This window comes from Bos mutus, chromosome 3 (assembly GCF_027580195.1).
Source record: "Bos mutus isolate GX-2022 chromosome 3, NWIPB_WYAK_1.1, whole genome shotgun sequence".
Taxonomy (NCBI): Eukaryota; Metazoa; Chordata; class Mammalia; order Artiodactyla; family Bovidae; genus Bos; species Bos mutus.
Genome location: NC_091619.1, coordinates 6,875,003 through 6,888,293, shown reverse-complemented (window position 1 = coordinate 6,888,293; position 13,291 = coordinate 6,875,003). Strand labels below are relative to the sequence as shown.

Genomic DNA, 13,291 nt, shown 5'->3' with positions numbered 1-13,291 from the left:
TGAGGGAGATGTGAATTGAAACCATGAAATATAACTAGACAATCTTTGCGTGCATGTGGGCTCAGTCATGTCCCACATTTTGTGATCCCTGTACTGTAGCCCACCATGCTTCTTTGTCCATGGAATTTTCCAGGCAAGAATACTGGAGTAGGTTGTCATTTCCTACTCCACGTGATCTTCCCTAACCCAGGACTCAAACCCATGTACTTGTGTCTCCTGCATTAGCAGGTGGATTCTTTACTACTGTGCCACCTGGGAAACCCAGAGACAGCCTTTAGCATGTCAAATTAAAAACCTACAGTATCGAGTACAAGAAGGATGTAGAGGAATTGAAACTATCACATACTGCCAACGGCAATGCACTAGAGCATAACGATACAGCCACTTAGAAGAACAGTTTGGAGTTTCCTAAAAGGTTAAGCATGTGCTTACTGTGTAAACCAGCATTTCTACTTTTAGTATTTATCCTGTCTGAATACAGAGTTCCAAAGAATAGCAAGGAGAGATAAGAAAGCCTTCCTCAGTAATCAATGCAAAGAAATAGAGGAAAACAACAGAATGGGAAAGATTAGAGATCTCTTCAAGAAAATTGGAGATACCAAGGGAACATTTCATGCAAAGATGGGCTCGATAAAGGACAGAAATGGTATGGATCTAACAGAAGCAGAAGATATTAAGAAGAGGTGACAAGAATACATGGAAGAACTATACAAAAAAGATCTTCACGACCCAGATAATCACGATGGTGTGATCACTCACCTAGAGCCAGACATCCTGGAATGCGAAGTCAAGTGGACCTTAGGAAGCATCACTACGAACAAAGCTAGTGGAGGTGATGGAATTCCAGTTGAGCCATTCCAAATCCTGAAAGATGATGCTGTGAAAGTGCTGCACTCAATATGCCAGCAAATTTGGAAAACTCAGCAGTGCCCACAGGACTGGAAAAGGTCAGTTTTCATTCCAATCCCAAAGAAAGGCAATGCCAAAGAATGCTCAAACTACCACACAATTGCACTCATCTCACACACTAGTAAAGTAATGCTCAAAATTCTCCAAGCCAGGCTTTAGCAATACGTGAATCGTGAACTTCCAGATGCTCAAGCTGGTTTTAGAAAAGGCAGAGGAACCAGAGATCAAATTCCCAACATCCGCTGAATCATGGGAAAAGCAAGAGAGTTCTAGAAAAACATGTATTTCTGCTTTATTGACTATGCCAAAGCCTTTGACTGTGTGGATCACAATAAACTGTGGAAAATTCTGAAAGAGATGGGAATACCAGACCACCTGACCTGCCTCTTGAGAAATCTGTATGCAGGTCAGGAAGCAACAGTTAGAACTGAACATGGAACAACAGACTGATTCCAAATAGGAAATGGAGTACGTCAAGGCTGTATATTGTCACCCTGCTTATTTAACTTATATGCAGAGTACATCATGTGAAATGCCGAGCTGGATGAAGCACAAGCTGGAATGAAGATTGCCAGGAGAAATATCAATAACCTCAGATATGCAGATGACACCACTCTTATGGCAGAAAGTGAAGAGGAACTAAAGAGTTTCTTGATGAAGGTGAAAGAGGAGAGTGAAAAGCTGGCTTAAAACTCAACATTCAAAAACCCAAGATCATTACATCCAGTCCCATAGCTTCATGGCAAACGATGGGGAAAGAATGGAAACAGTGACAGGCTTTATTTTCTTGGGCTCCAAAATCACTGGAGATGGTGACTGTAGCCACAAAATTAAAAGACACTTGCTCCTTGGAAGAAAAGTTATGACCAACCTAGACAGCATATTAAAAATTAGAGAAAACACTTTGACAACAAAGATATATATAGTCAAAGCTATGGTCTTCCCAGTAGTCATGTATGGATGTGAGAGATGGACCATAAAGAAGGCTGAATGCCGAAGAATTGATGCTTCTGATTTGTGGTGTTGGAGTAGACTCTTGAGAGTCCCTTGGACTGCAAGGAGATCAAAGCAGTGCATCCTAAAGAAAATCAGTCCTAACTATTCATTGGAAGGACTGCTGCTGAAGCTGAAGCTCCAATACTTTGGCCACCTGATGTGATAAGTCGATTCATTAGAAAAGACCCCAATGCTGGGAAAGATTGAAAGCAGGAAGAAAAGGGGACGACAGAGGACGAGATGGTTGGATGGCATCACTGACTCCATGGACATGAGTTTGAGCAAGCTCTGGGAGATGGTGAAGGACGGGGAAGCCTAGTGTGTTGTAGTCCATGAGGTCACAAAGAGTCAGACAAGACTGAGCAACTGAACAACAACAGCAACCTTTATCCATAGAAATGAAAATATGTGCATACACAGATTTGTACACTAATGTTCACAGCAACTTTATACACAACAGCCAAAACTGGAAGCAATTCAAATGTCTTACCAACTGGACAATGGATAAATAAACTGTATACTTATGATAGACTGCTACTCTAAAATAAAAGGACAAAGTACTAATAAATGCAATAACGTGGACAAATCTCAAAAGCACTATGCTAAATTAAAGAAGCCAGACACAAAAGACTATAGTCTATATGATTTCAATTACATGAGGTTCTGAAAAGTCAAAATATTATAGTGATAAAAAGTAGATTAGTGCTTGCAGGTTAAGTGCATGACCAAAGAAACCTAACTGCAAAGGGATATAAGGGAACTTTGAGGGGTCATGACTGTGGTGCTGGTTATATTACTATATACATTTGCTAAGATTTATTCAGTTATGCATTTAAAATTAGTGAATTTTTATTTTCTATAATTTATATGCCAATAAACAACAAAAAAAGAGATCCAAAATGGGATAAAAAATAAATTTTTATATAGTACACCTAATATCTTGAAACATAAAATAACTTGATTTGTAAATGCTAAAGAGTCAAATAAATTAAGAGACACAAAATTAGGAGAACTTTACATTTTAATATAATATAATGATTATCATGATTATCAGTGTTTATCATTATCACCTTTTGGTGTTTTCTTCAAGGTAAAAAGTAATTATGATATTTGATAAAACTGGTATGATTAATTCATTATGCAACACCACAGCTTGCATATTGTTTGCATTCATAATCTCAAATTTACAGAACATTTTCAAATGTAAGGAGTTAAGAAAAATTAACCAAAAAAACAGCTTTTCTGTGACTTTATAAAGGAAAAATGTCCAATAATGGGATATTAAAAAGTTCATCCTTGAGAATCAAGACACACTTTCTAAATCCAAGTTCCTTTAAGTCTTTCTATTTTCACATTATTGATAGAAAGGTAAAATGTTAGATTAAGGCCAAACATTAGAAATTGTTTTAATTTTCACTTACTTGGATATAGAATATCAGCAATCTCAAAGTCATTCACCCGACAGATGGGCAGAAATGAGTCCCTTGAAGATAAAGTGGAGCAAGTATATTGAAAAGCATCTTTTGAATTACATACTAAGTCAAACAGGATAAACTTCTTTTTATCAGAAAGATTTCTGGATATATTTCTCAATGTCAAAGGACAGAGTCAGAAGTCTACTACAATACATAATCATATAGCACTGAAACCTACTTTTTCTGTATATTACACAAGTATTCATGTAATACGAAGGTATAGTTATAGAGTCTAATAAACAACACACACTCTTGGAAGTACTAGGACTCTCTAAGATGCAAAACTAATACTTTTAGACTCACAGTATCTTAATACATCAACTGAAAGAACTGAAGTGGGGGCAGTTAGCTGTATTTGCTGGAAATGTACAATTTTGAATGTTTATGGGAGGGAGTAGAGAGAAAAATGGTAGAAATTCCTTTCCAAAGAAAATCATGTCTTTAAGAAAGCCAAATGTAATATAAATATGAATGTGGACTAAGAAAATAATGACTCTCTACTTACAAATGGATAAACAAATTGCTGACTGGTAAGAAGCCTTCCATTATATGTGGATACATGACTTCAGAGTTCACTGGCATCTAAACGTAATGCATCACAAAATCCAAGTTACAAATTGATCAGACAAAATGAGAAAAATTTTCAACCTCAAGAAAGTTTAATCACAGATTAAAATCAAAATATATTAACTTGCTGCTGCTGCTTACTATCATTAATTTAAACAAGCAATGCAGATCCTGGCACAAAACTAGACATGTCACTAATTTTAATAATGCTCAGTTCATAGTGAGTGCTCAATAAAGACTGTTTAAATGAATGAAAAAATAAAGGGGTAATGGTTAGCATTTGCTAAATATCAGGTACTCTGCTAAATTATAAATATATTCTTAACATATATTCCTTCTTAATTTTTATAACAACAGTAGGACAGAGTACTAACCTTATTTTATAGACAAAGAAACTAAGCCTTAATAAGGTTTCATAGCAAATAAACAACAAACCCTTAGATTTTCAAACAATATATATTGAGATTCTACAGATATTGCTTTTTTGTACATCTTCAGTTGATGCCCTGATGATTTAACAATAATAGTAAAGAAAGATTAAGAAAAATAATATTCCTACTAGAAATACCTAATTTGCTTAAAGCTCAACTGCTTTATTTCAACTGTTTTTTCAATCTCAGTGCATTTTTCTAATTTGGAAGTCCTTCCTGAGAAGAGAACAGTATCTGTGAAGACTTTGTTATTTCTTATTGTAGTCTCTGAAGACAAGCCTGTAAATCTGTGAATAACTGCAGGGAGTCAATAACTTGTGTTATCTAGGTCTTCAGTAATAGTTTTCATTTTAGTAAAGCTACCAATATAAATCGTAACTACACCTAAGATTCCTTTGTAAATGACATTAACTTTAAATAAGCCTTTGATTTTGCTAAAAATAAAGTGAAGAACTTCCTATCCTGAAAACCAATACTCAATGTGAGCAGGAGAAATGCAGCAAAAGAACACATTTTTGCTTCATCTTAAACTCACCATGTAAAAATGCTCCAGTCGGATCCCATATACAATCTGTAAAGCTCTCATGTAGATCATATGCAAGACTTCAGGCTGTAACAGAAAAATGCCTTTTAACACTCTGCTGTACCATCACCATTACTGTAGTTAACGGGTACAAACAGTGACAACATTACTCCATCCCCCTTGAAATATTTTTTTTTTTGCCACTTTATTTTTTAATTGAAGGATAATTGCTTTATAGAATTTTGCTGTTTTCTGTCAAACATCAACAAGAATCAGCCATAGGTACGCCCGTGTGCCCTCCCTCCTGAACCCCCCTCCCCGTCCTACCCCTCTAGATCGTTAGAGCTCCTGTTTGAGTTCCCTGAGTCACACAGCAAATTCCCGCTGGCTATCTATTTTACATATGGTATTGTAAGTTTCCATGTTACTCTCTCCATACATCTCATCCTTAATTTTTACATATTTTAAAACACCTTATATACTCATCAGTTTGCTCATATGTGCTAAGTCATATGTGCTGGTCAATAAGATCAGTTGTTTAGGCTAATACACAGAATGATAACAAGAATATTCAAATCCAATCCAGGCAATCTATCCACATTAGGGAATGGAAGAATAGGTTAGTCTTTCAAAACATGTCATCAAACATACGACAAAAATAATGAGGGTGTTTTTTGTTTTGTTTTGTTTTGTTTCTAATTTTATTTTATTTTTAAATTTTACATAATTGTATTAGTTTTGCCAAATATCAAAATGAATCCATCACAGGTATACATGTGTTCCCCATCCTGAACCCTCCTCCCTCCTCCGTCCTCATACCATCCCTCTGGGTCGTCCCAGTGCACTAGCCCCAAGCATCCAGTATCGTGCATCGAACCTGGACTGGCAACTTGTTTCTTACATGATATTTTACATGTTTCAATGCCATTCTCCCAAATCTTCCCACCCTCTCCCTCTCCCACAGAGTCCAAAAGACTGTTCTATACATCAGTGTCTCTTTTGCTGTCTCGTACACCGGGTTATTGTTTTGTTTTTAAAAAGAACATGGGAAACCTTGGTTGATGCCTCAGATGTTAATTAAGATGTTTAGTTGTTTAAGGGACTACTATGATTCAGGAGGTATACATTTAATAGGATAGTATGGGATTTTTAACTTTCATCTTCTAAATCAGCAATTCCCAAATACTGGCCTATAGAACCTTTTCTCATCCATATACAAACAAGTTTGTTTATTCTGAGATTATTCCTTCCATTTTAAAGGATTACAGAGTCATCAAGATCAAAAAGTTTAAGTTCTACATCATTAAACCAGGTTTTATTATGTTATCACTTCAAGATGAACACAGGAAAATGGAAGGAGACTTTGGGATTTTCTGTGACACATGAATAGTTCATTTTTGCATTTAACAACTAAAGACATAAAAAAAACACTACCTGTCAAAACAAGTCAATTCCCCGTTGGAGCATAATGCAAGAAAATTAATCTGTAAGCTTCCCAAGAAGATTGCTTCTAAGCACTTTTTGTGATTGGAAACCACCTGGAGTAAGTTCCTTCAAGCTTTACCAATAAATGATACCCTCAGACCACTACTCCAATAATAAAAATTTTCAGTTCAGTTCAGTTCAGTCGCTCAGTCGTGTCCGACTCTTTGCGACCCCATGAATCGCAGCACGCCAGGCCTCCCTGTCCATAATAAAAAATTTAATATACTGTAATACATCTATGGTTTATAAGCTTTTTTTGGAAGAAAACAACTGCATTAAAGACTTGAATTCCTAATGGGAATGCAGAAGTTGCCCCACATAAAAACAGTGTTATTTTAAAATAACTCCAGTTGAGAGATTTTCTCTGGATTAAAGTTACTAGCCTATATCAAACAGTGATATACATGCCTTTCCCCACACATTACAGACCTCATGTGGCCTGTATACTAACCACATGCAAAAAGAATCACGTTTTACCTTGGGATTTGGAGAAAGATCATTCTTGGAGAGGTTTTTACCATCGGCTCCTGTTAAGATTTTGTTTCGAATATGAACCACAACTTCAGCTGCATTATATCTGGGAAAAGACAAAGTTTCCATCTTGGGAGTCCCCTGTTGGTTTGAAGGAATTAAAAACAAAGGTCAGAAACATGGCACAACCAGCAGTTCTCACCAACTGGAAGATGACAAATGTAAGGACAAAATTAACAAGTCAGGGTTGAGCTGTATGCATGGTGGTGCTATCATCAAACCGTCACACATCCTAGTAAGGTGACATTAAAAACAAATATAAACACATGCACACACACACCACACACACACACACACACATATATATTCTAAAACAGCTTTTATTCTAAAGCAACACAGTCATTTTCTAATTTAACTAATACTGTTTTCTTTTTCATGGGAAAGAGGACTTAGGTTGAACACACAGATAAGAAACTATGTTTTTGGGGGTTTTTTTTGTTTGTTTGTTTTTTTAAAGTTTGGGAGGCAGAGTTCAATAAGATCCTGAGAATTAATCTTCAAAGTAAAATATATAGGTAGGACTATCAGCAGCATCTATACACAAACAACAGCAACATAGGGTAAATAAATAATAAGCTGTACTGTACTCTGATTTGACATTCTATTTAATGACACACAGTGAGATGATTAATAAGGTTTAAGATGTAAGCAGGACCAGAGAGAAAAAAACAGAGTACGAATAGAATAGCTGTAAGTGAGTAAAAGTCATCAGTCATGTCATCATCACTCTTTGCAACACCATGGATTGTAGTCCACCAGGCTCCTCTGACCATGGAATTCTCCAGGCAAGAATACTGAAGTGGCTTGCCATTCCCTTCTCCAGGGGATCTTCCTGACCCAGGGATTGAACACAGGTCACCTGCACTGCAGGTAGATTCTTTACCGTCTGAGCCACCAGGGAAGCCCATGAATAGCTGTAACTGGCAGGATTTCCAATCACCAGAGTGAGAACTTGAAAAACAAAATAACAAAAAAACCACTCCCTACAATGTCCTTCAATAGTGAAATATTCACACCTGTGTCCTCCTAGAGCAGTTGCTCTCACAGTTTTGGAGACAGTTTTGGTTGTCAGCACTAGACTGAGGATGCTACTGGAATCTAGTGGGTAGCAACCCCAGCATGCTGCTAAACACCCTGAAAGGTGATTGACAAATAACTTCCCAGTTCTGCTTAAAAATTTAAAACATCACAGAATTCACTCTCAAAGCAACTTTTTGTCCACCTTAGTATGGCTCTAATAATCAGATAACTCTTTCTAATACTATACAGAAATCTGTTTGTTATAACTCATCTTCTGGTCCTACTTCCTGTCACTACAACTAAATAGAATTTATTAATCCTTGGTCACATGACTTCACTTTCAAAAATGTGAAGAAAGCTATCATATCTCTCTATTTAGTCCTCTCTGATCTAAAGTAAGTATAGTTTAAGAATAGCCACTCCATTTATGACTGTTTTAGAAACTATCATTCTGCTCACTTTCCTCTAAAACTATTTCATGAGTGTCTTCTTAAAATGTAATGCTCAAACTGAACATAATACTCCAGATATGGTCTGATTACGGTGGAATATCAATATAGTTGGCAACAGTCACTGCTGATCTAATGCTACTATAACACTTACTGACAAACATATGTGTGTATGTGTGCGTCTGACTCTAAGTCCCAGAACTTTTTCAACGTAGCCCACTTCTCCACGACTTCTTACATGACTTTGTAGTCCACAAGCCAGGACTTCTCCATGCTCTTTTTACATAACTGATTATTTGAACCTTAAGGATTTGTATTTCCTATGATTGAATTTCCCATTATTCCTATTTCATACTATTGAATTTCATAATTTGCATTTCCTATTATTGAATTTCATAATTCCAGACTTTCCTTCTATCAGATCAGTTCAGTTCAGTTCAGTTGCTCAGTCATGTCCGACTCTTTGCAATCCCATGAATTGCAGCATGCCAGGCCTCCCTGTCCATCACCAACTCCGGGAGATCACCCAAACTCATGTGCATCAAGTCAGTGATGTCATCCAACCATCTCATCCTCTGTCCTCCCTTTCTCCTCCTGCCCCCAATCCCTCCCAGCATCAGGGTCTTTTCCAATGAGTCAACCCTTTGCATGAAGTGGCCAAAGTATTGGAGTTTCAGCCTCACCATCAGTCCTTCCAATGAACACCCAGGACTGATCTCCTTTAGGATGGACTGGTTGGATCTCCTTGCAGTCCAAGGGACTCTCAAGAGTCTTCTCCAACACCACAGTTCAAAAGCATCAATTCTTCGGCGCTCAGCTTTATTCACAGTCCAACTCTTACTGTCAGAATCTTTTTGTATCCAGATTCTGATACCTCACATGTTATATGTCCCTTTTACCATTAATATGCATTCTGTATTTTCATCTAAGTCATAGATTTAAAAATCATTGCCCAAAGACTGCAGAAAAAGTCATTTTTCCAAAACAAACTATTAATATATCTGGATCAGAGATTATTCCAATAGAGAAAGAGGTGCAAAATACAATATCTTCATAATTATTATCACACATCTCTCCCTTCTAAAGTCTTGAGCACTTTGCTATCAGGTTAATCTGCATAGAACAACAAATGCATCAGGTAACATCTTTACAAAAATAATTACTTGCTCTACCCATCCCATCAAATTCAAATGTTTCTGCTTGGCTTTGAAAAACTTCCACAATTTAATAACCTAATCAATTTTCTGTTACAAGTTAGTCTCCTCCAGGACATTTCCCAAACTTCCAATGTTTCCCTTTGAAACCACCTCTCCTATCTAACTTCTATCTTTCTTTGATAGTACAATTTCAGTTCCAATTTATTCACGAGTGTGTGGAGAGAAGGAGGGAGAATGGAACAAGGAGGAGAGGGAGAGAAAAAGATAGGTGGAGAGGCCTTCCAATCCAGTTTGAGCTCTCTGGTAAGATAAAGTATGCTAAGTCACTTCAGTCGTGTCCGACTCTGTGCGTCCCCGTAGACGGCAGCCCACCAGGCTCCCCCGTCCCTGGGATTCTCCAGGCAAGAACACTGGAGTGGGTTGCCATTTCCCTCTCCAATGCATGAAAGTGAAAAGTGAAGTCGCTCAGTCATGTCCGACCCTCAGCAACCCCATGGACTGCAGCCTTCCAGGCTCCTCCATCCATGGGACTTTCCAGGCAAGAGTACTGGAGTGGGGTGCCACTGCCTCTCCGAGATAAAATATATAAATGACCTATTATGTAAAGTAGCAGGCCATTTACTGCTAATCACCTCTCGGTGTCCCATTATCTGCAACACCACAACCAGCGCACAGTAGGTTCATTTTTCTAAAATAAACTAGATCGTGGAAATCAAAACCCCAGGGAACCGCTGCTAAACAAAGAGAAAAGAGTCCCAACCTCAAAAAATTAAGTTTCCTTAAGTTATTCAGGGAAAAATGATCGTGCCATGCACGAAAAGCGCTATATATACACCGCCCTCTTCCTCTGACTTTTGGATTAAGCATGATATTTCTAATATCACACCACAGCTTGGTCCAGTGGATCGCAAAGAACACGACCTGGCAACTGAACAACAAAAACAACATGATATATTAGCCTTTCGATTTTTGGTTTTGACTTTGGTTAAGCGATGTTTGAGTAACGGAGATTTATGACAGCATCTGGAACCCCATTATCTTCTAAATAAATCGGTTAAAAACATAGAAATACAACCTTCAACTGACCAGCTGCACCTCAAGTTTCTTCTCGAGTAATCTTTGCTGTCCCAGACGGCAGACAGTCGTTTCGTAGGAAATTAGTTCAGATTGTTTTGGGGACTAAAATCTAACCAAAAAGACCTATGCGCTCACCCGCACCACCCAAAGGCGGGCTTCTGCAGCCTCCTCCCCAGCGACGCGTGTAACGAAAACACTGTCAGGCCCGTGGCTCCAGAGCGAGAGAGCACACACTGTCTCCCGGACTCCGTCCACGCGTGACTTTTTGCTCTCACCTACCGCAGCAGCCGCCCACAGGACGGCGGCGAGTCCGTGGAGCAGCTACACGCGAAATCAAAAGTCAGCAAACATCGACCGTTGTCAATTTTCAAACCAGCCGCCTCCTCCTGGAAGTCCCTCCCCGTTCCGCCCCGCCCACTTCCTGCGCTCCGATCGCGCCGGGTACCGGCTGGGCTCAATATGCTTAGAACGGTTTGGCGCTGGAGTTGCGAGAGAGAACGCTGGGCTGTAGGCGGAACTATTTTTTCGCGGAGTTGACGTCCAGTCGGAATTGGATTCTGCAGGAAGTGGCAGAGCCGCGGTTTGGGGAAGTAACCCGGCGTTGCCGCGGAATTCCCGAGGTCAGTGGACTTGTTTGGCTTTAGAGATAAAGAGCGAAAGTGAATAGAGGGTTTCTGGAGACTTAAGCTAAGCTCCGGGTAACAAATAAAGGAGCACGTGGGGCTGTCAATGGGGCAAGGTAAGTCATAGAGACTCAGAGTGGTAATAATGCTGATGTTTTTTGAACAGAGCCCCCGGGTTCTGTGTTGGATGCTTACAGGTATTATCTCTTTTCAGTTCAGTCGCTCAGTCATGTCTCTTTGCGACCCCATGGACTGCAGCACGCCAGGCTTCCCTGTTCATCACTAACTCCCCGAGCTTGCTGAAACTCATGTCCATTGAGTCGGTGATGCCATCCAACCATCCCACCCTCTGTCGTCCTCTTCGGCCTTCAGTCTTTCCCAGCATCAGGGTCTTTTGCAAAGAGTCAGTCTCTTCGCCTCAGGTGGCCAAAGTATTGGAGTTTCAGCTTCAGCATCAGTCCTTCCAATGAACACCCAGGACTGATCTCCTTTAGGATGGACTGGTTGGATCTCCTTGCAGTCCAAGGGACTCTCAAGAGTCTTCTCCAACACCACAGTTAGAAAGCATCAATTCTTCGGCGCTCAGCTTTCTTTATAGTCCAACTCTCATATCCAACTGACTACTGGAAAAACCTTAGCTTTGATTAGACAGACCTTTGTCAGAAAAGTAATGTCTCTGCTTTTTAATATATTGTCTAGGTTGGTCATAGCTTTTCTTCCAAGGAACAAGTTTCTTTTAATTTCATGGCTGCAGTCACCATCTCCAGTGATTTTGGAGCCTCCAAAAGTAAAAAGTCTGTCACTGTTTCCATTGTTTCCCCATCTATTTGCCATGAAGTGATGGGGCCGGATGCCATGATCTTCGTTTTTTTAATGTTGAGTTTTAAGCCAGCTTTTCACTCTCTCCTCTTTCACTTTCATCAAGAGGCTTTTTAGTTCCTCTTCACTTTCTGCCATAAGGGTGGTGTTGTCTGCATATCTAAGATTAATGATATTTCTCCCGGCAATCCTGATTCCAGCTTGTGCTTCATCCAGCTCTGCATTTCACATGATGTACTCTGCATATAAGTTAAATAAACAGGGTGACAGTATACAGCCTTAACGTATTTCTTTCCCAATTTGGAACCAGTCTGTTCCATGTCCCGTTCTAACTGTTGCTTCCTGACTTGCATACAGATTTCTCAGGAGGCAGATAAGGTGGTCTGGTATTCCCATCTCTTAAAGAATTTTCCACAGTTTTTTGTGATCCACAATATCTCTTTTAGGATTCATTAAAAAGGGAAAAGGGTCTAATAGATACCATCATCAACTTAGGGATTAATTCAGGGAAATTATGCCACCGAAAGCTATGTGCAGAAGTTCGTGCGTGCATGCTAAGTCACTTCAGTTGTGTCCAACTCTTTGTGACCCTATAGACTATAGCCCACCAGGATCCTCTGTCCATGGGATTTTCCAGGCAAGAATAATGGAGTGGGTTGCTAGTTCCTACTCCCATGTGGGTAGAATCCTGGTCTTCTGCCTCCCTTCTTTCATGCTGCCACAAGAGCCAGACACTGCCAATGCCTTCCAACTGTTCCCTGAACACACATGTACCTGAGTGAGTTGGATTCTTTAGTTGATGCCTGAACGAGGGGCAGGCACCTCATACCTAGTCACAAATCAAGGCCTTGCAGCAGAAGATGGGACGATAGGACGGCCTAGTTGTCCGGGAGAGTGGGGGACAACCATTTAGTTTCATTATGTATTGGGACACTGGAAGATGTAATAGAACTTGCATCTTATTGCAGGGTACAGTATTAATTAGTGAGGGTGATGTACTGGTTGGGACGTCTGCACTGAATCAAGTGAAAAATAATGCTGGAAAGATTGTACTGACAATAGACACAAATTCTGGTACTTTGTTGTATGGGGGAGTAGAGGCTCTACCTATTAATACAGAAATTTATGCTAATTTGAAGTAAAAGTCCATTTCATATTCAGTAGTTTAGGGCTTTCTTTTCCCCTTTCTATGTCCATTTACTGATGTAATTCTCAAAAGTCTGAATCTA

At 39.3% G+C, this 13,291-nt stretch overlaps 1 protein-coding gene across 3 annotated transcripts in view; it reads right to left on the bottom strand.

The window, feature by feature from the left end:
• The window catches only part of NUF2 (NUF2 component of NDC80 kinetochore complex), a 51,198-nt gene extending 40,165 nt beyond the window's left edge, over positions 1-11,033 (bottom strand). Inside the window, exons 1-5 of one of the 3 annotated variants that reach the window (XM_005904121.3) lie at positions 10,900-11,033; positions 6,864-6,998; positions 4,914-4,988; positions 3,886-3,962; positions 3,327-3,388 (exon numbers count right to left, since the gene is read on the bottom strand). In XM_005904121.3, coding sequence (XP_005904183.2) covers positions 3,327-3,388; positions 3,886-3,962; positions 4,914-4,988; positions 6,864-6,986 — 337 coding nt within the window. In that variant the 5' untranslated portion in view covers positions 6,987-6,998; positions 10,900-11,033. Of the gene's footprint in view, positions 1-3,326; positions 3,389-3,885; positions 3,963-4,913; positions 4,989-6,863; positions 6,999-10,618; positions 10,805-10,895 lie in introns of those variants that run through there. The other 2 variants (XM_070363109.1, XM_070363118.1) reach the window with 2 other exon arrangements.
• Between the last annotated feature and the right edge of the window lie 2,258 nt (positions 11,034-13,291).